The 25,983-nt window shown below is 41.1% G+C and overlaps 1 protein-coding gene and 1 pseudogene across 1 annotated transcript; one reads left to right on the top strand and one right to left on the bottom strand.

The window, feature by feature from the left end:
• LOC132650495 (zinc finger protein 431-like) overlaps positions 1–25,983 on the top strand; it is a 171,793-nt pseudogene that overhangs the window by 46,767 nt on the left and 99,043 nt on the right.
• On the bottom strand, positions 21,270–24,079 carry LOC132650501 (zinc finger protein 431-like; the record flags this gene model as incomplete). The annotated part of the gene is made up of 3 exons (XM_060375832.1): positions 21,270–22,146; positions 23,712–23,772; positions 23,965–24,079. Coding segments are annotated over 3 exons (1,053 nt in total), but the record flags the coding sequence as incomplete, so codon positions are not given.

Here is a 25,983-nt window from a genome sequence, read left to right as displayed (position 1 = left end):
ATGGTCTTCTGGGGATAAGTATGGCAGGATGCAAAACCCTGGACATTTTCTTATAAAACCTAATGAAAACATACATTCTTCCCAGAAAATGAATATTTTCATAAAACCAACTATGTATAAAGCAGGTATTCAGTGAATGTCAGGAGAGGGACCAGGTTAAAAACTAACACCAAATAAGTAGCACTGTTGCTGTATCTGGAATTTCTATCTTGTTTGGAAGGCAGATACAAGAAAACAGTTAATCCCTGTATTTAAGGCAGAGCATCTGCATAAAGAGAAGCAATGCTTTGCATCTCCTGTTCCTTTTCTTTCTCCTCCTCTTCTTCCTCCTTCTTTACCTTGTATATGTGAAGCAAATGTTCTACCTCTGAGCTGCATTCCTAGCTTCTGTGCAAAACAAGTAGATACAGATAGTCTTTGCATATGATAAAGCCAGATGCTAAATCTCACTAAAGCTTAAAGGAAATAACTTGTTATGGGACAAATGAAAGAGAACACAGAGAAGGCAACAGGCATAGAGGAGGAGGTCTTAGTAACAGCAGTAACAGAACAAGATAAAAAGACTTCAAGAGAAGTTTATTACAGTCGGCACAATGGCTGGCATTAATAAATAAAATGCTACATGCTCCCATCCTTTAGGTGGGAATTCTGTATTACTATCAGATTACGAAGACTTTGTTCAAGGCATTTACTACTTAAAAGGTTATTTGTCCTTCTACAGAGAGTTACTGTTTGTGAATTAGTTACCCAGTACTGTGCTAAGTCCCGAACACACAGAAAATGATTCATGAAAGCACCATTCTTTCTCTAAAAGCTTACAGCCTTGTGGGGTATTCCACCATAAACAAACCTATAGACCATGCAAAGAAATGTATACATCACTATAAAATCCACTATGAAACCTAAAGAAAAGCAAGAGGGATCTAACACCCCAGAAGGGATAAAGAACATACGTATTCAAAGGTCCAGAGTTGAGAACATTTTAGTTCCATAGGGGAAATGAAAGAAAGTGAATTTGTTTGGAATATAAATGGGAAGAAAGTAATAATAATATTAACAACAACAATAATAATAGTAATTGCCAGAGCCCGCCAGTAGAGTTGAATTGTTCTTGAGTCTGGAGTGAGGACTGAAATTGATAAACCAACAGACAACACATGGGACCTTTCCCAGAGGCTCTAGTGGAAGCTAGATGCCTTGCTTTATATCAGACTCCTCTTAAGACAGAGTAAAAGCACTTTAGTATAATGAGTTAAATTCACAAGTAGGTGAAACAAGAGGTGTGATTTTGACAAGGTATCCTACATGCTGTCTCAAAGAAAAGAAGCTAGACTTGGAAATTCTTCACTAACTCCAGTGAAGGCCTTAAAAAGCAGTCTTTCTGCTGAGACTTAAATATCAAAGCAGCTGGTAAAACAGCAGTTCCCAACAAGAAATAACAAAGACTAAAGAGGAAGCTGAGGAGATGGTTTAGTGATGAAAAATACTTTCTGTGGGGCTGGAGAAATGGCTCAGATGTTAAGAGGACTGGCTGTTTTTTGTCATGAGTTCAATTCCCAACAATCACATGGTGGCTCACAACCATCTATAATGAAAATTGTTGCCCTCTTCTGGCATGCAGGTGTATATGAAAACACAACATTATATACATAATAAATCTTAGAACAAAGCAAAACATTCTCTACTTTTTTTGCAGAGTTCCTAGCATGTCCATGGTGGTTCACAATCTTCAGTAGCTCCTGTTACAGGGAATTTGATGCCATATGGCCTCCTGGGAAATAAGACACACATGTGGTACACTTCTATACATACAAGTAAAATAATCTTATCACTCATCTACACAAAAGATAAAAATACCCTCTCAAAAAAAAAGAGGTCAGCAGGTGTGGTGGCACACACTTGATCTCAGTGATTTTGAGGCCACCCTGGTCAACAGAGCTAGTCCAGTCAGGCAAAGCTACATAGAGAAATCCTGTCTTGAAAAGCAAAGCAAAATGACAACCAACCAACCAAACAAACAAACAAACAAAACAAAACAAAAAAGATCATAAAACAAGTGTGGTGACACATGCCTGTAAATGGAGCATCAGGAAGGTCAGGAATGAAGGAAAACCTGGACTATATGAAACTCAGTCTCAAAAACAAAACAGCAGCAGCAACAACAAAACAACACAAGAATCTGAGTGCCTGAGATGCTTTGGGACATTAAAATTTTTATCTTAATTCCTGTCTCCATAGGAAGCTATTGAGGAGTGTAGTTCTTTGAATGACAATGACCCCTACTATCTCATATGTTCGAAAATCTGGTCCCCCGTTGGTGGAACAATTTTGGAAACATTAGTAAGTGTGATCTGGTTGAAGAGTTGTGTCACTGTGGGTGGGCTTTGAAGTTTTAAAATCCCACACCATTCTCAATTAGCTCTTTGCCTCATACTTATAGATCAGGATGTAAGCTCTTAACCACTGTTTGCTCTGGTGCTCTGCCTGCCATTACTGTCTGCCACCATGGTCTCTGCCATGATATTCATGGACTTATCATCTGAAACTCTAAGTACCCAAACAACTGTTTCTTCTATAAGCTGCTTTGGTCATGATATCTTAGCATAGTGATAGAAAAATAACTAAGACAAGTGATTTGAAAATAGGATAGAATTGATTTGGTGTACACTTATCTCAAGGAACTTTTTGTTCTATAAAATTAATAGTAAGATTACAAAAATTTAAACATACACACACTTTTATGCACTGCCTGGGGATGGGTCCATGTGGTCTTGTTCTCAATTCCCAGCATAACTTAAAGGGGAAACTTACACAATGTTCTGAGCCCTTGATGTCCTGCAGATGAAGGAGGAGGATGTCCTCAAATTCCTTGCCACAGGAACCCAGTTATGTGGCACCAACCTTGACTTTCAGATGGAGCAATGCATCTACAAAAGGAAGAGTGATGGTATCTACATCATAAATCTGAAGAGGACCTGTTGCTTTCGGCTCAGACTACTGTTGCCATTGAGAACCTTGCTGATGTCAGTGTCATCGCCTCCAGGAACACTGGTGAGCAAGCTGTGCTGAAGTTTGTCGCTGCCACTGTAGCCACTCCAATTGTTGCCCCCTTCACAACTGGGATCTTCACTAACCAGATGCAAGCAGCTTCAGGGAGCCATAGCTTCTAATGGTAACTGATCTCAGGGCTGAAACCAGCCCTTCCCAGAGGCTGCTTAGGTGAAACTGCCTACCATTGCTCAGTGCAAGACAGATTCTCTGCACTATGTGGACATTGCCATCCACGTAACAAGGAAGTTCACTCAGTGGTGGATGCTGGCCGAGGAAGTACTCCTCATGCATGGCACTATCTCCTGTGAGCAGTCATGGGAGGTTATGCTTGGTCTTTACTTCTACATATACCCAGAGGAGACTGAGAAAGAATAGCAGGCTGCTGCTGAGAAGGCCATGACCAAGGAGGAATTCCAGGGTGAATGGACTGTGCCAGCTCCTGAGTTCACTGTCGCTCATCCCGAGGTGGCAGACTGGTCTGAGGGTATGCAGGTGCCCTCTGTACCCATGCAGAAGTTCCCTACTGAAGACTGGAGTGTCCAGCCAGACACTAAGGACTGGTGAACAGCTCCCACAGCATAGGCCACTGATTGGGTTGGAGCCACCCCTGAGTGGTCCTGAGCTCCTCTGCAGAAACCTGTGCAAACAGAAAAGGTGGAAGGAAAATAAAGTTCCTAAAAGCTGAAAATATGCACACACACACACACACACACACACACACACACACACTTTAGAAACAATAGTTTTGAGTGTTGGGTGTAATGGTACACTTCTGTAATCCTGGCTCTTAGGAGGTTGGGGCAGAAGGATGGTGAACTTGGGCTATGTAGTGAGATCATCTCAACAATAATGACAAGACTAGAACAACTAGAGATTGTTTTGAGGCTGGGGTATGTAGCTCAGTAGTAAATCATGTGCTAAGGATGCACAAGGTGGTTCTAGGCTTCATTGTTATCTCCAAAATACCAAACAACCAAAGCAGAATATTGGGGCTGGAGAGATGACTTGGAGGCTAATAGAACTGGCTGTCCTTCCAGAGGACCTGAGTTCAATTCCTGGCAACCACATTGTGGTTCACAACCACCTATACAGGGATCTGATGCCCTCTTCTGGCATGCATGTAGAGAACTCATAGACATAAAAATCAAAATCAAAAAAAGAAAAAAAAAATGGGCCGAAGAGATGGCTCAGAGGTTAAAAAAAACACTAGCTACTTTTCTAAAGGTCCTGAGCTCAATTCCCAGCAACCACCCCCCTCTCTACTCTAGCATGCACACAGACTGCACCAACAGAGTCAGCTTTGTGGAAACATACCCTGTTCAGGTACTAGGGATCTGTACTCAGAGGAGCCCACCTTTGTTCTAATGCTCTGCTAAAGCTTTTGAAATCTTTAACTTTTGAACAAGGGATCCTTCACTTTTGTTTTGCACTGGACTCTGCAAATTATGTAGCCAAGGCCTGTGTACCAAATATTCAATCTATATAAGAACAGCCTGCAAAGCCTCTCAGTAGCACTGTGACCACTGCAGTCCCAGATACTTCGAAAAAAAATGTCAAGACACAATGGCCTAAGACACAGTCTGTCAGCCATCTCTGGATTTCTCTTTCCTGCACTCCAAACAGAGTTCAAACTGAAAATGTGTGCTTGGTACACTAACTTTTTTTTTCTCAAAATAGGGCTTTTCTGTGTAGACCAGGCTGGCCCTGAACTCAGTGTGACCCACCTGCCTCAGCTTCTTTGAGTGTGGGCTCACGGGTGTGTGTCACTGCTCCAGGCTTACAGACTTAATTTTAAGACTGGGTCAATATCTTGCTTTTTGTCTTTAGGTTTTCTATATAAGGACTTGGAACATAGCTCAGTTGGTAAAGTGCTTGCCTTGCATCCATGAAACCTCGTGTTTTGTACACACCTGTAATCCCAATAAGGAGGTGCAGTCAGGGGCATCAGAAGTTCAACATCATCTTAATGTGCTTGGAATTTTTGAGGCTAGCCTGAGATAAGTAAAACCTGATTTTAAAAAATAAGTTTTACATATAAAAAGCCATTTTTTTACACACATGGAACCAATGAAGAGGGAAAAGGGTAAGGAAGGTATTATAAACTATCAAGATGGGAAATGACAATGATGTGAGTGTGAAATGGACATGTGGGAAGTAGGAGCAACAGGACTGAAAGACAAATGTGGGCCTGAGTGAAAGGCCAGTATCGAGGGTAGCAGTCATTGAGATTTTTGCTTAGGCAACTTCGTGTTTTGAGATATGGCAGTCATCAGGGAAATTTCCACATCTCTCAGTCTCCTAAGTTATGGGTTGGGAGAAGAAATCTGAAGGAGCCCTGGTTGTGGCTGCAGGAAATATGATCAAATCCAACTCTCAGACTGCCTGCCTAAACTGTAGTGGCTAACCACAGCAAGCATTGGCAATGCCTGTACAGTGAAACCACTTACCCCACCACAGTCCACACGGGGAGTATCAGGCTGAGAAATCCCCCCACACTAGGAATCAGCTTCATCTTGTCTTGTAAGGCAAGAAAGGCTGTCTTCTCTCTTGCATAGCTTCATCACTTGAGGCTCCCAGCCCTCAGCAAAACAAATCTGGACTTGGATTGTTCTCTCCCTTGTTAGTGAAAGATGATGGTAGTTATCTTAGGGGGTAGAATGGCCTTTAGCCAGCCTCATCAATCAGGCTGTCCTGTCCAGGCTTATCAGTTTCAGCAGCCTGGCAGTTGTTAGGTGAGAAACCAAAGTATATCTTCAGTGGATGTTAATGTGTTCATGCATAGATAGAAACACACAGTACTTTTAGGCCTTTACCTTATGTCATGGGAAAACTTCATTTACAAAACAGCCATTTAAATGTCCACTAGTCTATCTAAGACCTTAATAGAATAAACATAGTCAAGAAGGTAGTGCTCAATTCTAGGTTTGGGAAACAACTTTGATAAAGAAAAAGAAAGAAATTAAAATAAACTTGCAAGTTGGGAATGTAGTTTAGTATTAGTAGGATGAACAATGATTACCTCAGGTTAATGTCAATATTTTCAAAGAGAATTTAAACAATATGCATTTAAAGAGTAAATGGGGGCTGGGGAGATGGCTTAGTAGTTAAGAGAATTTGATTCTCATCCAAAGAACTAAGTTCAGTTCCTAGCATCCATGCTGGATGTTCACAGTTGTCTCTCCCTCTAGATCTGGGGTCTCTGACACTCTCTTTTGGTCATCACATGCACACACATACATATGTACACACAAAGAGTTATACACACACAAAATAAACATAGATCTTTTAAAAAAGGTAAAATGAGAACCCTATCATTACAAAGTCAACCCAAAATGGATCAAAGGCCAAAATATAAGAGCTATAAGTGTGCAAAGGTTACATAGTAGTGAACTTTCCTGATGTTAAATTCAATAATTAATTTTTAAATATGACACAAAAATCATAGAAAACCAATAAAACTTTGGACTTCATCAAAGTAAAATACTTTTTTGAACCAAAGGGTAATATCAAGAAGATAACATGACAGTCTACAGAAAGAAAGTCTGCAGAGTTTTTATTTGACAGAAGTCTAGTTTTTAGAATAACAAACACAACAAAAACAAACAGGGCTGGGCTAGGGGTATGGCTCAGTAGAACAGAGCTTGCCTAGCATGGGGGAAGCCAAGGGTTAGACACCTCAGCAGGGTGTGGTAAAGGTGTAGTTAGGCAGAGGACTAGAATAGATATTTCTTCAAGGAAGATTTAGAAATGGCAGTCATACAGAGGAAAATATGCTGAACACCATGAGTCATTAAAGAAATATAAATCAGGAGGACAGTAAGACATCTACTCAGCTAGGCCTGGTGGTTAATTCCATGCTGTTAACCTCAGTATTGGGGGTGAAAATTAGGCTGGAGGATCCAGAGTACAAGAGTAAACTAGGTCACAGGTTAGTTGGGTCTCTAGTGAGACCCTGTCTTAAGAGCAACAGCATAAGTTAATAATTCACACTTATTGGGACAGGCAGTGGTGGCACACTCTTAATCCCAGCACTTACTCAGGAGTACAAGGCAGATAGATCTCTGAGTATGAGGCCAGCCTGGTCTACAGAGTGAGTTTTAGGACAGCCAGGGCTACACAGAGAAAAACCCCCTTTTTTTTAAACAAGCTAAAAAAGTAAAGCAAACAACAAAATCCCAAACAAACAAACAAAAAGTAATCTATACCTCTTAAGATATCTATAATATTTTAAAAAAAACAACCAAGGAAACAACTGTTGACAAAGATATAAAGATAGAAATAAAGTTAGAATTCTTGTTCAGTGTTGGTAGGTAAAATCATTACCATATGTAATTTACTACTGTCCATTAGTGCTACTCTTAAGGGTATACCAAGAGAATTGCAAACTGGTACTCAGGCACTTTTTTTTCTTTTAAGATTTATTCATTTTATGTATGTGAGTGCTCTATCTGTATGTACACTTGCATGCCAGAAGAGGGCATCAAATCCCAGTACAGATGGTTATGAGCTACCATGTGGGTGCTGGGAATTGAACTCAGGACCTCTGAAAGAGCAACCAGTACTCTTAACCACTGAGATATCTCTTTAGCTCCACTCACATATTTTCTATACATGGTCATGGCGCTAGACAGAAACAATGCTCTATGCTCTAAATCACCAGTGGATAAGCAAGGCCTGATTTGTACATAGAGAAGAGGGTTATTCAACAGTAAGGAAGAATGCAGTACTGATGCTCTGATATAGTACAAGGCAGCACTAATGATAGAGCATGGATAAAACTAGGAAAAAAGCCAGGTGGTGGTGTGATGGCTCACACATTTAATCCCAGCACTCAGGGGGCTGAGGTAGGCAGATCTCTGTGAGTTCAAGGCCAGCCTTGTCTACAAAGAAAGTTCCAGGACATCCAAGGCTACACAGAGAAACCCTCGCTCAAAATATCAACCAACCAACCAACCCAAAAGCAAAAACCCAAAACCTAGGAAACAATATTCCAGACAAGATTAATTCAAGTTATAGGAAACAGGCAAACCCATAGAATCAGAAAGTGAGTGGTTATTGCCAGGGCCTAGAGAGAGAAATGGTAGTGTATATTTAATGGATTTGGGGTGGGTGATGAAAATGGTTTGAAACAAAAAAGACAGCTGTATTCGTTGTCCAATGGTGAGATATATTAAATGCCACTGGAGTGTATATTTACTTTTATGATATATAAATTTATTCCAAGTATAAAAAGATTGTTTATTTTATGTGTATGGATTTTGCATGTCTCTGACATGAACTGACTGCCCTGCTCTTTGATCACCTCCCCTTTAGGGAGCAGCCTTACCAGGCCACAGAGGAAGACAGTGCAGCCAGTCCTTATGAGACCTGATAGACTAGGATCAGAATGAAGGGGAGGAAAACCACCCCTATCAGTGGACTGGCAGAGGGGCATGGGTGGAGAAGGGAGAGGGTGAGTGGGATTGGGAGAGGAGGAGGGAGGGAGCTACAGGGGGGATACAAAGTGAATAAATTGTAACTAATGAAAATTAAAAAAAATAAAAAAAGAAATAAAAAATAAACTCAATCGACTAGGATAATCTCTAGACTGGACAAAGAGCCCCATGAATTTATCTGATTGCACTTTTGCAATAGAGCAACTTGGAAGTTAATACCTGTTTCAGCTACCAGAGCTTTGAAACAAAAAAGCAGTGAAATTCAGGTGAGCAGGGCTCCCTGGGAAGCGACAGGACCATTTCAGGAGGATCCCTGGGATGCCCTGTTCTTAGGTGGCACCCAACTCTCTTGGGCACTCAGAGGAAAGCCCAAGGTGAACGCTCCCAGCCCAGGAATCCCAGAAACCATAGGTGTCTCTGAAGATTGCGCAAGTCTTTTCCTCCCCCGCCAGCTCGGTGGCATGTTTCTAAAATCCCAATCTGCACAACATAAACAGAAAACGTTCAGCCAGAAAGCCTCGGTGGTGCAAATTAAAAGCTTCCAGCAGAGGGCGGAAGAATCTTTGCTGCGCGGCCAGTGGCAAGCAGGCAGCAGAGAAGAGCAAGCTTTCCAGTGACCTCACGACCCTCCATGCCCTTCTCCCCCCACTGCAAAAGGGAGAGAGAAGGCGGAAGGAAAGACCCATGATAGAGGAAAATAAAGAATAGGGGAGGGGGGCGTTGAGGCAGAGGGCGGCCTCTAAGAGCTACCCCTCGGAGCAGCCGCCCACTTCCTGAGCCGAGGGTCCAAGCCGCCTCGGGGGAACCCGAAGGCCGAGCCCTCGCAGATGGGGCGGGGGAGGGGCTTGCGCGAGGCCCAGCGCAGGCGCAGTGCGCGCCTCCATTGTCAAGCGTGACGTAAGCGCCATTGCTATGGCAACAGCCGCCAAAGGGAAAAGGAAAATCCCTTTGGGTTGCGGCGGCGGCGGCGGCGGCAAGGGTTGGCGACTGGAACCCGCTTCCCGGGCACGATGGCGGCGGTCGTGGCTTGGCTAGTGGACTACTTCATCGTGGAAGGCTGAGACCAGGAGAATCCAGGTAAGGGTGTGGGGCAGGCGCCGTCCCGGGCTCCGCCTCCGCCTGACCCGGGCTCCGCCTCCGTCCCCTCGGGCTCCGCCTCCGCCCCAGGCTCAGCCTCTGCACACACTAGGCTCCGCCTCTGCTCTTCCAAACTCCGCTTCCCTCATCCGCTGGGCTCCGTCTTCACTTCACAGGGCTCCGCCTCCCTCTGCTTCCCGGCCTCTCCCTGTCTCTACCCCGAGTTCGCTTTCGTTCCCGGGCTCCGCCCCCCCTCCGCTAGGCTCCGCCTCTGCTACCACGGGCTCCGTCTCCCTCCTCCGCCGGACTCCTCCCCTGCCCCCCCTGGCTCCGCCTCCGCCCCTCGGGCTCCGCCTCCGCCTACAGGCTCCTCCCCCGCTCTGCTTCTGGGCTCCGCCTCCGCCCCCAGCAGCCATCCAGTGGGCTAGGCGGTGCTGGGCCTGGCATCGCGGCTGGGAGGCTGAGAGGAGAGAGGGTTGGGTCCCAAGGTGGAGGAGCCTGTTGGCCATCGCGGAGCAGGCGATGTGTGTGAGGGACGCGCTAGACGGCAGTTGCGAGGCAAGGCAGGGCTGTGCAGCTGGGGGCTGGAGGGCTGGGCGGGTCGGGAGAGCCTGTCTGAGTTCTGCCAAGAGCTTTTGTGGAGGATGCTGGTACCTGGGACCGCGCCCTCTTGCTGCCAGGGTTGGGAGGGCGGGAGTACACTCTGAGGAGTTTCTAGGATACCCTTGTGCTCTGCATCCTGAGGAAGAGTGATGCTGGGGCCAGTCCTCCAGGAATGGAAGTGCAGAGTCCGGTGCTGCCTCCTGCCTGCCCTAGGGCGGGTAGAGTGGGGGAGCTTGGACATCCCAGTCGAATGAATGCCTTAAAAATGTACTTAAAAAGGCTACAGGATCCGTGCACATTTCCAGGAATATTGTTTCAGGACGTATGTGCCAGCATTCCAGAATGAAATGACTCTTCTTAAGTAAAAACAGCCACTGCAGGTGCTCTCTCTCATTTAGATTTCACGTGATTTAATTGTTCTCTTTATTCATCAGAGAATTCTTCATAAGGAACAGTTTGGCAGATACACTGCTGTTTATACTTTGATGGACTTGTACAACCAGGAGTTTACAGGGTTCATGTGGGCTTATTTTCCTATTTGTATTTCTTTGGGTTGCTAGGTGTAGATAATCAGGATATAATAACAAGGTTACTGTAGAGCTGGGAAAGCTCTTTTATTTCAGGTTTATTCCAGTTTTACACTTGCAAGGAATTTTAGCTACCAGCCCTGCAGCCCCTTGTCTCAGGAGGTGCTTGGTTGTGTTTGGATGATTGTTAGTCGTTGGTAGCACTAGTGTACTAATGTTCTACTCATCTCTTTTTTATTATTTATTCATCCCTAAGAAATTGTTTAAGAGCAGGGACCCTTCACATTTTTTTCTCACTATTATCTAATTGAGGTCATTTAAGAGAATCACTTGCAGGTCGGTAGGATGGCTTGCTGGGCAAGCCTGGAAACCTGAGTTTGATCCCTGAATTCCTGAAAAGGTGGAAGGAAAAAGTGATTGCACAGAGTTGTCATCTGACCTTCCCATATGTTCACTGATATTCATCCTTTACCCACATCATGAACACTCCCCCCACACACATACACAATAACAAAAGAAGACTGGGCTGTATTTAGAGAATCTTCTTGCTGCTCCAAAATGTCATGTCATTTCACTTTTCAGTCTCTTACAGACATAGTCTTACCCAGACTGCCAGTGTGGAGAATCAGCTTTGTTTTTAATCTTGTTCAGTTTTCAGTTACATTGTTCTTCTCCTTACAACAATTTTATTTAGTTTGTTTTTTTGACACAAATTCTCTCTACAGAGACCTGGTTGTCCTGGGCTTCCCTATGTAGACCAGGCTGGCCTTGAACTTACAGAGATCTGCCTTCCTCTGCCTCCCAAGTGCTGGAGTTAAAGACCACACACAACTTCCCCACAACAATTTTGAAACAATAACAAACTTGAAGATAGTTCCAAGTATGTACAGTTAATTGTTGTTTTACTTTGCACATTTTGAAAGGAAGCTGCTGACCTTATGCCCTGTCACTCAGAATGGTCTAGTGTTGATTTTATACAAACAAGAACTTTGTCTTACATAATGACAGTTCAGTTATCAAATTTGGTAATTCACACTGACACAGTATTACATTTAATTTGGGTTGTGTTGACTATGTTATTACTCACATAATTGTCGAGGAAGTGGGTACATTTAAGTGTTGCATTGTTTCCTTATCTTTTTAGTCTCTTTCAATATGGAATAGTTCTGTCATCTTTTTCATAATCCTGTCACTTGTGATGACTGTGGGTCAGTTATATTTTTTCTTCATTAATTTATTTATTTGTTCATTTTACATCTCACAACCCCACTCCCTCCTCTCCTCCCAGTCCTGCCCTCATCCCACTCACCCATATTCCCCAGATAGCCCCCAACCAACCCACCCTGGCACATCAAGTTACATCAGTATTAAGTACCTCCTCTTTCACTGAGGCAAGACAAGGCAGCCCTGCAAGGAAAATGGGATCCAGAGGGAAGCAACAGAGATAGGAGCCCAAGTCAGAGACAGCCCCTGCTCTAGTTGTTAGGGGACCCACTTGAGGACAAACAGCCCATCAATTTCATATGTGGAGGGATCCTAGGACTAGTCCAGGCATGTACTCTTATTGGTTCTTCAGTCTCTATGAGTCCCCATGGTCCCAGGTGAGCTGGCTATGTAAGTCTTGTGGTGTACTACCCCCTCCCAGCTCCCTAAATCTTTCCTTTAACTCTTCCACAGGACTGTCCAAATTCTGCCTAATGTTTGTTTGGCTGTGGGTCTCTGCAACTGTTTCCATTATCTATTGGATGAAGCCTCTCAGATGATAGTTATGCTAGTGTCCTCTCTACAAGCATAGCAGAGTATTATTAATAGTGTCAGAAGTTGAGTCTTTTCTATGGGTTGGGTCTCAAGTTGTGCCAGTCACTGGTTGGCCATTTCCTCAATCTCTGTTCCATCTTTTATTCCTGCATATCTTGTAGATGACAAATTTGGGTCGAGGGATTTGTGAGATGGTTGGGGTCCCCCTCCCTCCTCTGGCTACAGGATGTGTCTACTTCAGGTTCAATATCCCTGCTGCTAGGAGTCTCAGCCAGGGTCAACCTCATATCTTCCCAAGCACCTCCAAAATTCCAGGTCTTCATCTTATCTCAGAGATGCCTCAACACCAATTTCCCTTCTTTCTTAGCCCTCTTACTCCCCCATCTCCACTTTACCCACACATGATCCCCCCTCCTGTTCCTCTCTTCACCCCCCTCTCCCACCCACCTCCTCTCTCACTCCACTTCCCATGTCTGTCCCCTTCTTAGTGGGATTCAAGTATCCTCTCTTCTACCCTCCATGTTACCTAGTTTATTTAGGTCTGTGGGCTGTACCATGGTTATTTTGTGCTATATGGCTAATATCCCAGGTTAGTTATTTTTATAGACTCTCTCTAAGCTCTTTGTGTTCTCATGGATCAATACATAAACTGGGACAAGGGTATCACAAAAGTATAACACATTGTGTCCTATCAGGTGGTACATATTTTGACTTAGATTACTTTTAATCAGTGTTTTCCAGGATTTTCTACTACACAGTTAATACCTTGCACCCCCATGAGTGCCTTGACACTCTGTGTCTTGGTCTTCATCAGAATGTCAATGCATTTGCCATACACTTACATCAATATGGAGTCATGATTTATGTGCCTTCTGTAGTGGACTGGACTGTTACTGTTTGTTTTAGTCTGCTGCGGCTAAGTGACAAATGATTTATATACAAAGGCTTTACTTTTCAGAGTTGTGAACTCTGGAAAGTCTAAAGTTAAATTATGAGGTCTAGTTGGGGGCATGCTTATCTAGTCCTGTTCTCACTTTAAACTCAGTGTTATAGGATCTCTTCAATAAGGTTATGAACCTATTTATAAGGGCTTCACCTCCCAGACCTGGGTACCTCCCAAAGATCTCATGCAGCTCTGTTACTTTGGGTCTTAGGACTTCAACATAGGAATTTTGGGAGGACATAGATATACGTATCATTTTGATGTTTAAATTGTTTTGTCATTTGACCAATGAGAGCTTATAAATCTGGCTTCTGTGTCTTTTATTTTCTTTCCATTTTTAATCTTAATTTTTACTCATTACACTTTATTCACATTGAATCCCTCCATGCCCCCTCCCTCCTCCTCTCCCAATCCCATTCTCCCTCCTCCTTCTCCACACACATGCCTCCCCAAGTCCACTGATAGGGAGGTCCTCCTCTCCCTTCCCCTGATCATTGTCTATCAGGGCTCATCAGGAATAGCTTCACTGTCTTCCTCTGTGGTCTGGTAGGGTTGCTTCACCCTCAGGGGGAGGTGATCAAAGAGCAGGCCAATCAGTTCATGTCAGAGACAGTCACAGTTCCCATTACAATGGAACCCACTTGGACACTGAACTGCCATGGGCAACATCTGTGCAGGTTTCTAGTTTATCTCCATCAATGGTCCTTGGTTGGAGTATCAATCTCAGAAAAGACCCCTGTGCCCAGATTTTTTTAGTTCTCTTGTTCCCCTTGTGGAGCACCTGACCTCTCCAGGTCTTATTATTTCCTACTTCTTTCATGAAGTGCTCTGCACTCTGCCCAAAATTTGGCTACAAGTCTCAGCATCTTCTATGATACCCTGCAGGGTAGAGCCTTTCAGATTCCCTCTGTGGCAGGCTCCTATCATGTTCCCTGTTTTCTCCCTCGTCTGATGTCCATCCTCTTTGTCTTTCTGAATGTGGATTCAGCATCTTAGCTAGAGTCCTCCTCCTTCATAAGTTTCTTTAGTTGTACAGATTTTAGTATGTTTATCCTATATTGTATATCTAGTATCCACTTATGATTGAGTATACACCCTGTGTGTCTTTCTGCTGCTGAGATACCTCACTCAGGGTGATATTTTCCAGTTCCCACCATTTGTCTGCAATTTTCATGATTTCCTTGGGGTTTTTTTTTTTGTTTTTGTTGTTGTTGTTGCTGAGTAATATTCCATTATGTAGATGTACCACAATTTTTGAATCCACTCCTCAGTTGAGGGGCATCTGGGTTGTTTCCAACTTCTAACTATTACAAATAAAGCTAATAAAGCTGTTATAAACATGGTTGGACAAATGTCTTTGTTGTAGACTTGAGCATCTTTTGGATATATGCTTAGCAGTGGTATAGCTGAATCTTGAGGAAGCAGTATTCCTAATTGTCTGAGAAAGTGCCAGATTGATTTCCAATGTGATGTACAAGTTTACATTCCCACCAGGAGTGCAGGAGGGTTCCTCTTTCTCAATATCCTCTTCATCATGTATTGTCACTTGAGCTTTAGATCTTAGCTCTTCTGATGGGTGTAAGGTGAAATCTGAGGGTTGTTTTGATTTGCATTTCCCTGATGATTAAGGGCATTGAGCATTTAAGTGTTTCTCTGCCATTCCTCTATTGAGAATTCTCTGTTTAGCTTTGTACCCTCCCCCTTTTTTTAATTGGATTATTTGATTTACTGCTCTTTAACTTCTTGAGTTCTCTATATATTCTGGATATTGGCCCTCTGTCAGATATAGAGTTAGTGAACATCCTTTCCCTATCTTTAGACAGTATCCTTTGCTTTACAGAAGCTTTTCAGTTTCATGAAGTCCCATTTATTGATTGTAGCTCTTAGAGCCTGTGTTTTTGGTGTTTTGTTACACCAGCAAAGACACAAGACCTGAGAAAGAGATTTTCCTGGCACAGGCAAGAAGAGCATAAGAGTCCTTTCCAAAGCAATGGTTTGCTTCAAGAAAGCAAGCACCGGAATTTAACTTATGGCATATGGATAAGTTCAAATGTGGGTTTGTCTACTCAGAGACATTCTAAATTAAGTCCTATTCTCAATGTGAAAATAATGTAAAAATAAGAGATAAAAGGGCACTCTTGGCATTTCTTGGCAGAAATAGATGTAAAAATTTTAAAATTATAGACAGAAATGCCTCTGGAATGTTTACTTTTGACCACAGTTCTTAGCTGAAAATGAAGTAAATGAGGCCATGAAAGTAGATTTCTCAGGGAGCAATGACATCTGGTAATAATATCTATCTATGAGAGGGATATTACAATGCTACAGTTCTCACTCACAGAAAGGACAGAGAGCCCAATTTCAGAAAACTTCTAACATCGCTGTGTACACTATCCCTCAGGAAAAAAAATCTATTACTTGAAAGATAGTTTGCATTTTGAAATCATTTTGATACATGATATTCCTACATAGCCAGGCCTGTTTTAGAAGTGTCCGTGGAGTTGGGCATGGTGGCACACACCTGTAATCCCAGCACTCAAGGAGGAAGAGGCAGACAGATTTATGTAATTTTGAGGATGGCTGGGTCTACAAAGTGAGTCCAGAACAATCAAAGCTACACAAGAAAATTGTGTCTCAAAAACAAACAAACAAACAAAAAAAACTGAGAATACAGTCTGTGGAACAATCTGGCCTCAGTCTCAGAGAGATCAGCCTGCCACTGAATCCTAGGTTTAGGGTGACAAGGATGCACTTCTGAGCCAAGCTATGATTTTTAAGTCGTCTATCCTTGAATCAATAAATTAAATGATAAAATAAGATGTACAGAGGAACCATTTTCCTTTTCAAGAACAACAATAAGTCTTCAAATTCTACAAATAATTTCTGTCATCTATAAGTGGCTCCATTGCTTTGTTAATTTGATCATTTATAACTGGATATAAGGTATATAATACTAAAATCTGTACAGCTAAAGAAGCTAATCAAGAAGGAGGACCCTGGGTAAGATGCTCAATCTTCGTTCAGAAAGGCAAACGGGATGGACATCAGAAGACAGAGAAAACAGGGAACTGGACAGGAAACTACCACAGAGGGCCTCTGAAAGACTCTATCCAGCAGAGTATCAAAACATATGCTGAGACTCATAACCAAACTTTGGGCACAGAATAGGTAATCTAATGAAAGAAGGTGGAGATAGAAAGACCTAGAGGGGACAGGAGCTCCATGAGGAGAGGAATAGAATGAAAAACTCTGCACACAGGGATATTTGGAGACTCATAATCCAAACAAGAACCACAAATGGAGATAATGTAATACCCGACAGATTTAGCCCATTGCAGCTTAGTGTCCAAGAGGGTACCCTAGTAATGGGAACAAGGACTGTCTCTGACATGAACTCAGGACCTGGCTCTTTGATCACCTCTGCCTGCAGGGGGAACAGCCTTACCAGTCCACAGAGGAAGACAATGAAGACAGTCCCCATGAAACCTGATATACTAGGTTCAGATGGAAGGAGAGAAGTACCTCCCCTATCCAGTGGACTGGGGGAGGGGCATAGGAGAAGAAGAGGGAGAGAGGGTAGGATTGGGAGGGGATGAGGAGGGGTCTAGAGCAGGGATACAAAGTGAATAAACTGTAATCAATAAAAATAAAAATGAATTAAAAAATGCTGAGTTGTGTTTGTGTATACATACATGTTATTGTGTATATGTGATAGAGTACAACTTATTGCTATTTATTATCTACATCCCATATATAAGTTCTTGACATGGAACACAATGAGTCTTTTGGCCAGTGACCACACTGGCCCTTATTTAGCCTGAAATTATATTTACGTATATGCTAGTGTGTGATTTTGCATATACAGCAGCCCAACTATAGAAACATTCGAAAAATCTATGGCACTGATATGAACTACTCAGGGATTGAGCTCAAATCATCAGGCTTAGCAATAACTAAATTTACCCACTGAGACAATTCTCTGACCTTCACTTGCAGTTTTGAGAAATTCTTAAGAATAAGTCTTTACTCCTAAGAAGGAACTAACATATTCCAAAACAAGACAGGAGTGTATAATTTTCATTTGCAAGTAGAATTTATTATTCAAATAATTTCTTTTTCTTCCATCCTCAGATGACAATATAGTCACAATCAGAATAGAAGACAATATTGTACTGATGTAATTTTTCAAGTAAGTTTTATGAGTCTCAATGAGCTTAGTGGGGAGTGTTTGTGGTATGCAAAAGAGACCACATACCTTGAAGATCATAGAACCATGACAAAAATAGATCCCACACTCTTCGTATAGCTGTCATAGCCTAAGAATGAATAGTCCATCACACACATAACATGTCTTTTTGAAATAAATCTTGTTGCTGTTACATTAACTTTCACTTCTAGATAAATCTCTAAGAAGGCAATACTTCAAGATGATGTGCCATATAGTAAATATGGGAACATGTAGAAGCATGAATCTTCAAACAATATATACATACATACGTACACACATAATATTAAGCATCAATTAATTATTTATATCCAAGCAAGGCTTAAAAACAAACATCTTAAATGAATTTGTGAAAACATAAAAAAGTACAAGTTCTCATAGACCCTTTCTTGAAAACTATGATCTCACACTGTCTGATATAAATGAGCATTGCGCCACATAGAGGATGTGGATTCCATTCTATGCATTGCAGCAGAAAAATACCTATAACCAAGTGGAAATGCATTAGAACATGAACAGCCACCACAGAAGGAATATCAGAACAACCTAATAAACTTCTGTGAATGGATTTGCTACACACACAGCAAATTTAATACCTACTCCAATGTTTCAAAATTCAGACCACAACCACAATTGGTGATCTCCTCCATTATAATGAAGTGAACATGGTAAATAATTACTTCTTCTGAGGCTCTGATAAAAACAGATTCAAAATAGTTTCTTTTCTTGGAAATGAATACATTTATTATGTCCAAAGTAATAAACACTTTTGCATAAATAAGATTACTCTCTTCTACGAATGCTTTTCTACTTCCTGACATCAAGATGATATATTAATATTTAAGATATTTACAGTACTGGATACATGGTTTTGCAGTTAAGACAAGTTCATTCCCAGGACCTAGGTCAGGTTTTTGACAACTTTCTATAATTTTTGTTATGAGAAAATCAGTGGGTCTGGTCTATATGGAAAGTAAAGTGGACAGGCACATGAACAGACAAAGACAAACTGTTATCACGTAAGAGAAATTAGAACAAATTCTTAAATATACTCATGTTTTACTTGTATAAGCATTCATTACTGAACTCAGGTGTTGAGGGAACTACAGGCTTATCTACAAATATCTTCATCATGAATTCCTTCATGTAACAGAAATCAAACATGTAGGTTTGAAATCAGAGAAATGAATCCTTTTCAGTTGGTGGTATCATTTTGGGAATGTTTAAAAAAATGTATCCCTGCTGGAGAAAGTATGTTACTTGGGGTGGGCTTGATAGTTTTCAGCTGCATACCATCTGTAGTTCCCACTCTCTGTTTCATGCTGCAGGTGGAGGTTGTGAGCTCCAAGCTTCCTACTTTAGCTGCCATGTATGACATTTGTTTTGCCCAATTTAAAGTGATCCCATATCCTCTCCCATACCATAAGGCAAAGTAAACACATTTAGAAGTTGCCATAGACATTGTGTTTGGTCACAGAAAATGCACTAATATGCACACATAAATTTTACAACTGGATGATTTATTTCATGTAATTGAAGTGAATTGTGAAATAAAAATGGATTATCTTACTGTTTCAATCCATATGCCTTTGGTCCATGAGATTTCAATTGGAAACAAAATAAGGATGGATGTCACAAACACATGCATACATCGTTGACACTTCTTAGAATTTTCCTCCAAACTAATCTAGTGTAATTGAATGCAAGTTGGTGGGTCAAAGACCTTTACAAATCTTTTATTCTAATAGATGTTCTACAGAATGAGTTCTTTTAGGTTCTCAAAGGCTACTGTGATATGCAAAGGCTTTAAGATGTAGCCCACAGAGTAAAGCTTTTACTCTTATATAATGGTAGCATGAAGCAGAAAACCTTATCATACTGACTATATTCATGGTTTTTCTCTGCAGCATGACTTTTTCTCATGATTTCAAGGAAAACCCTATGAAAAGGATTTACCACATTGCTTATTCAGAGGGTTTTCCTGCAGTGTGTTTTCTTTTATATATTTGGAGATAACTGTATTAAGAAGAGGCTTTATCACATTGAAGACATATATAAGGTTTCTCTCTACTATCTGACCATTTGTATACTTGAAGATAATTTTGATATGCAAACCATGTAAAAGCAAATTGTATGTGGGAACATGCAAAAGCAATTTGTCCTAACTATTTCCTTTTAGTTACCACCATTCATTGATATATAGGGTGAACATAAGTTCAAGTTCATAGTCCCTAGGAAAGCTGTAGACTTCTCAATAGCTGACCGGCTTTAATTACTTAACTTTTGTTGCTCAAAATGACTGTTCCATACCATGATTTCTGGTCCCCTAACATAATGACTGACCCAAACCACAAATTCTCTTTATTAAAACACAATACCTTTTCCTAACCACAAAAGAACAAATGGATATGATTGTTTTGACTGTTAAACCTACATTTTGCATCACGTGACTTCCTCTAAGACATAAACAAATCCCATATCCCTAAACCATAACTAATGGAAATAATTCAGTTGTAAAACGCTAAAGATGTTTATGATTTTCAAGCTCAGAACCTCTGTAACTTTCTGGCTCATTGGATGGGTAGGCATCACAGTTAAACATTATGTGTCCTTCATCAAACTGGATGACAATATTTTTTTTATCGGTATTGATCTGTTTGAGTTATAATGGATTCAGTGGACAGAAGAACACAAAAGCCTTACCATATTCATTATATTCTCAGATTTTTCTCTCCATTTTGAAACGTTTATGATGATGTAGAATATAGATATGTGCAAAGGTCTCCCATTTTAACACATTTCATAAATTTTCTCTCTGTATGAATTCTTTCCTGATGACGAAGATTATACAAATGTGGAGTAGCTTCACCATGTAAATACACTCATAGTCTTTTGTTCCAGTATGAATTCTTTCATGACATTGAAGATAATTGTGAAGAGCAAATTTTTATTAGGAGATGACTGTTTTGTGAAAAGGCTTTACCACATAGATTACATTATTAAGGTTTCTCTCAAGGGTGAGGTCTTTTATGTATTAGGAGATGACTGTTACATGCAAAGGCTTTCACACATTGATTACATCCATAAGAGTTCTCTCCAGTGTGAGCTCTTTTTTGTATTAGGAGACTACTGTTACATGCAATGGCTTTATCACCTTAGTTACATTCATAAGGCTTCTCTCCAGTGTGCTTTCTTTATGTCATAGGAGATTACTATTATGTCAAAATGCTTTATCACATTGGTTGCATTCATAAAGTTTCTATCCAGTGTGCTTCTTCTATGTACATGGAGATTATTATGGCATGCAAACTTTTTCACTCATTGGTTATATTCATAGGGTTTCACTCCAATAAGTGTTCCTTTTCAAGATAAGTCTTACATGAAAAGACTTCATGACATCAGTTATATTCATAAGGATTTTCTGCAACATGAATTTTTATGTCTTCGGAGAACACTGTTATCTGCAAAGGCTTTACCACATTGGTTACATTCATAAGGTTTCTCTCCACTGTCAGTTCTTCTATGTAGCAGGAGATGACTGTTACATGGAAAGGCTTTACCACATTCATTACACTCATAAGGTTTCTCTCCAGTGTGAGTTCTTTTATGTCATGACTGTTCGATGCAAAGGCTTTACCACATTGGTTACATTCATAAGGTTTCTCTCCAGTGTGAGTTCTTTTATGTACTAGAAGGTTACTGTTACATGCAAAGGCTTTACCACATTGGTTACATTCATAAGGTTTCTCTCCATTGTGAGTTCTTTTATGTACTAGGAGACCAGTGTTACATGCAAAGGCTTTACCACATTGGTTACATTCATAAGGTTTCTCTCCAGTGTGAGTTCTTTTATGTACTAGAAGACTACTGTTCTGTGCAAAGGCTTTACCACATTGGATGCATTCATAAGGTTTCTCTCCACTGTGAGTTCTTTTATGTACTAGAAGACTACTCTTGAATGCAAAGGCTTTATGACATTGGTTACATTCATAAGGTTTCTCTCCACTGTGAGTTCTTTTATGTACTAGAAGTCTACTGCTACATGCAAAGGCTTTACCACATTGGTTACATTCATAAGGTTTCTCTCCAGTGTGAGTTCTTTTATGTACTAGAAGGTTACTGTTACATGCAAAGGCTTTACCACATTGGTTACATTCATAAGGTTTCTCTCCACTGTGAGTTCTTTTATGTACTAGAAGTCTACTGCTACATGCAAAGGCTTTACCACATTGGTTACATTCATAAGGTTTCTCTCCAGTGTGAGTTCTTTTATGTACTAGAAGACTACTGTTACGTGCAAAGGCTTTACCGCATTGGTTACATTCATAGGGTTTCTTTCCACTGTGAGTTCTTCTATGTAGCAGGAGATGACTGTTACATGCAAAGGCTTTACCACATTCATTACACTCATAAAGTTTCTCTCCAGTGTGAGTTGTTTTATGTATTAGGAGATGACTGTTACGTAGAAAGGCTTTACCACATCGGTTACATTCATGATGTTTCTCTCCTCTATGTATCCTTTTATGTCTTAGGAGATGACTTTTATGTGCAAAGGCATTGCTATATAGGCTACATTCATAGTGATCTGCACCAGTATGCATACTTTTACATGTGTGGGGACTACTGTGATGTGCAAAGACTTCATATTGAGTATCTTCAGGGAGTTTGTCTGCACAATGATTGTTTTCATACCTGCAAAGATAATTGGCACATATGACACCTTTTCCACATTCATTACACTAATGGATGTTTTTGACACATGACTTAATTTTGCAATTTGAATTAAAGGTAAAGAAGAATTACATTTTGAGTTTTCATCATTATTTTTATATTTATGATGTTCTTCTCTAAGGGTTGTTTTGCATATTTGAAAATACCTGTGATGGTAAAAATATTTTTTTACCTGGCACACATTTATCATATACTTTCTTCTATAGGATGTTTTACCACATGTTTATAGAAAACTAGAATACCTCAGAGCTTTAACACACTAACTGGATTAATAACTTTCCCTATACTGTGCGCCAAACTAAATATGTAAAGATAATTGTTAGAAAAAGAATAATTTGTATATTCCTAAAACTTATATTTTTTGCACTGTGATTTTGTGAGAATTCCTAATGAAGGTGAATAGCCAGGTAAATGATGTTAGTGTATATTCTGTGAAAATGTGCCAGTACAGGTGAATGCTGATTGATGAGCCAGCAACCAGCTAAGTACTGACGAAATCATATTATTGTTGGTTCTATGGCTGATCACCTGTCATATATTTTGTAAACATTTGTCCTTCCTTACTTATCTATTGGAAATAATAAAGAGCTAACAAGTGATAGCACTGCACAAAATGTAGGACAGAACTTCTGAGTGAGAGAGGGTTGCTGGGAAGAAAGCAAATGATAGGCTACACATCAGCATGACAGTGAGGTTAACAGTAACAGATGGACATGACCATGAACAAAGAAGTAGAGCTGGCCATGCATCCGGACACTGTGCTAGGTTTGTGTTAGGGAAAAAAAGGGTTCAGAATCTGCCCAGTTAAATTTCCTAAGCTTTACAATATTAAAAAGCCTCTGTGTCATTATCTGTACTGCTGGCAGCTCTAAATAGCCTATATAAAGTATAATAGGTATGAATTTTTAAACATCCACTCAAAATGGGGACTACTATACCTTTTAGTTGTTCTGGGTGGTACATTGTTTCTTTCAATATACATATGTTATAATGACTTGTATACATTGTGATACATGATTATATCACTATTAAAGAATAATAATAAATAACATGATTTCATGATGCATTCACACATATCTGAGTTGTAGGAGACTAAACAAATTTCACTTTTACCTCATAGCGCTAATGAGTAAACCATTTAAACATTGATCTTGTGTAAGTATGATTTCCTTGCATTCTTTCTTAGAGGAATGCCTTGCAAGCACACATCAAATACCTAACATGGAGGTACATGGTTTAGTAACAAGTTAGACATCATCAATTAATACACTTAAAACAGTTCATTTACACCCTCCCTTCTCTTTCAAACTTCCAGAACATATTAAAATTTTCTCAGAACGATATTCATTCATAAAAATTACCTTGCATGTCTTCTAGAATTTTGAAAATGCTCTTCTATATTATGACTTTCCCAATTGTAGCCTAAAATACAATAACACAATATGTATGATTCATTATCGGAAATAAGACAAAATTTAAGTCGTGCTCTATGGTCAAAGAAAGAACCATTCACCTCATTCTTGCTCATCCTCAAGAGAAATTGCAGAAGCACTTCAATAATGAATAAAGAGTTTTCCGCATATTTTAAAAGGTAAAAAAAATTCACTGTCCTACCTATAGCAGTGAGGTTCCTGTAGGTCTCCAGCATTACATCTTTGTAGAGATTCCTCTGGGAAGGATCCAGCAAAGCCCACTCTTCTCGAGTGAAATTCACATGCACATCATTGTAGGTCAATGCTGTCTAAAATATACACACACATGTACAACAGAAAGCATGATATTTAGAATACTGGAAATGTATCCTTCATTTAAAACATTTTTAGGGGGAGCCAAGATGGCGGCGCCAGGAGAACAGCGCATCTGAGAAGCAGGACAGCACTCTCCATGCAGAGACCAGGAGACTGAACTCAGGGCCCTGAAACTACATCGATCGTGGTTCCCAGGTGAGGGGAGGCTCCCACAGCGTGGGAATTGGTCGGGTCCTCTCACGGCTACCCAGCCAGAACCTGGAAGAAATCCCAGATAACGCAGGCTTTGGGAATCCAGGCTGGAGCCGCAAGCAGGCGTGTCCCAGTCACTTTCCCAGACTGATCTGTGGGCACAAGGGTACATGAGACTGGGAGTCCCAGTCATGGGGGAACCCCACGGGGAAGCACGGTTGCAGGTCTGATCGCAGGTCACCCAGTCTTTTCCCGGAAGGTCTGTGCCGCCATCACAGTCGAGCTCCTGCCGTGCACAAAGAGCTTTGCGCTCAGCTCAGCAGTACAGACAAGCTGCGCGCCCCAGTACAACAGGGACTGGGAACCCCTGTCCGGAGAGGACCCCACAAAGAAGGAAGAAACCGTGCTGCTGGGGTCACCTAGGGAAAGTCTAGCAGACTGCAAATTGCAAACAGGTGAGTACAGCCACGCATCACAGATCTGGGCCCAAACAGGGAACACAGAGTGATTGGAAACTCAGCTCCCGCAGACTAGCAGGTGGGCGCACGCTCCACCAGCTCAGAGGCCTGCTTCATAGCAACTACTCCTTACAGACAGAACTGAGTGCCCCAAGACACCGGAGCAGTACTCACCCGCCACAGATTATCTCTTGGGTTCTGGGGCACAGAGCCCCAACCTCAGACCTACAAAAGACCGGGAACCCTGAGATCAACCCCCAGATACTGCTCCAAGGGGCAACCAGTTATCCCTAACAAAAGCGACCAAACCACGGGACACACAGGTTACAGCAGCTGATCACTAAATTTACAGCAAGAAAATCCAGAAGGAGGGCAGCTGTCTCCAGTACTTCTCCCGGTGAGAGGAGAGCCCTCTTGACTAATCAGGACCACAGTTACCACCCAGGTCTCTATGTCTGAGGTGAGCTGTAGCAACTCCTGAAAAACACCAGACATCCAGGGACTATACCCAAACAGCTGAGAAGGCTTCCTTCAGGAAAAAGCATTTTCCTGCCAAAGGGATTCTCTCCACTACAACAGTCCAGGAACAACCAGAAACTAAATTCAAACAACTAAGATAGCCCAATGGGTAGAGGACAGTGTAAAAGTTCAACCAACAAAAGCAAGAGCATTATGGCATCTCCAGAAGCCAGTTATCCAGGGGCAAATAGCCCTAGACACCCCAGCATAAATGAAATTCAAGGAGACGACCTAACATCTATGCTCAAGAAGATGATAACAGAGGAAACAAATAAAATATGAAAAGAAATAGAAGCTGCAGCCAAACGGAATGTGGCCTTTAAAGAGGAAATGCTTAAATCACTGAATGAAATAAAAGAAACAGTGGATTGTTCAAACAAACAGCTCAAGGAATTGACAGAAAAACATGAAAATACACTCAGACAGGGGAAGGAAACCAACAAAATAGCTCAAGACCTGAAGATAGAATTGGAAAAATTAAAAAAAAAAACACAAATGGAAGAAATTGTGGAGAGAAAGAACTTAGGGAAGAAAGCAGGAACTACAGAGGTTAGCATAACCAATAGGCTATAAGAAATGGAAGAAAGAATCTCAGGTGTGGAAGATACAATGGAAGAAATAGATGTATCTGTCAAAGAAAATGTTAAATCTAAAAACTTCCTGACACAGACCATCCATGAAATTCAAGACAACATAAAAAGACAAAACCTAAGAAT

Source organism: Meriones unguiculatus (genome assembly GCF_030254825.1).
Source record: "Meriones unguiculatus strain TT.TT164.6M chromosome 13 unlocalized genomic scaffold, Bangor_MerUng_6.1 Chr13, whole genome shotgun sequence".
Lineage (NCBI taxonomy): Eukaryota > Metazoa > Chordata > Mammalia > Rodentia > Muridae > Meriones > Meriones unguiculatus.
Note: the sequence above shows the minus strand (reverse complement) of the source record. Positions and strands in the feature narration are given on the sequence as shown.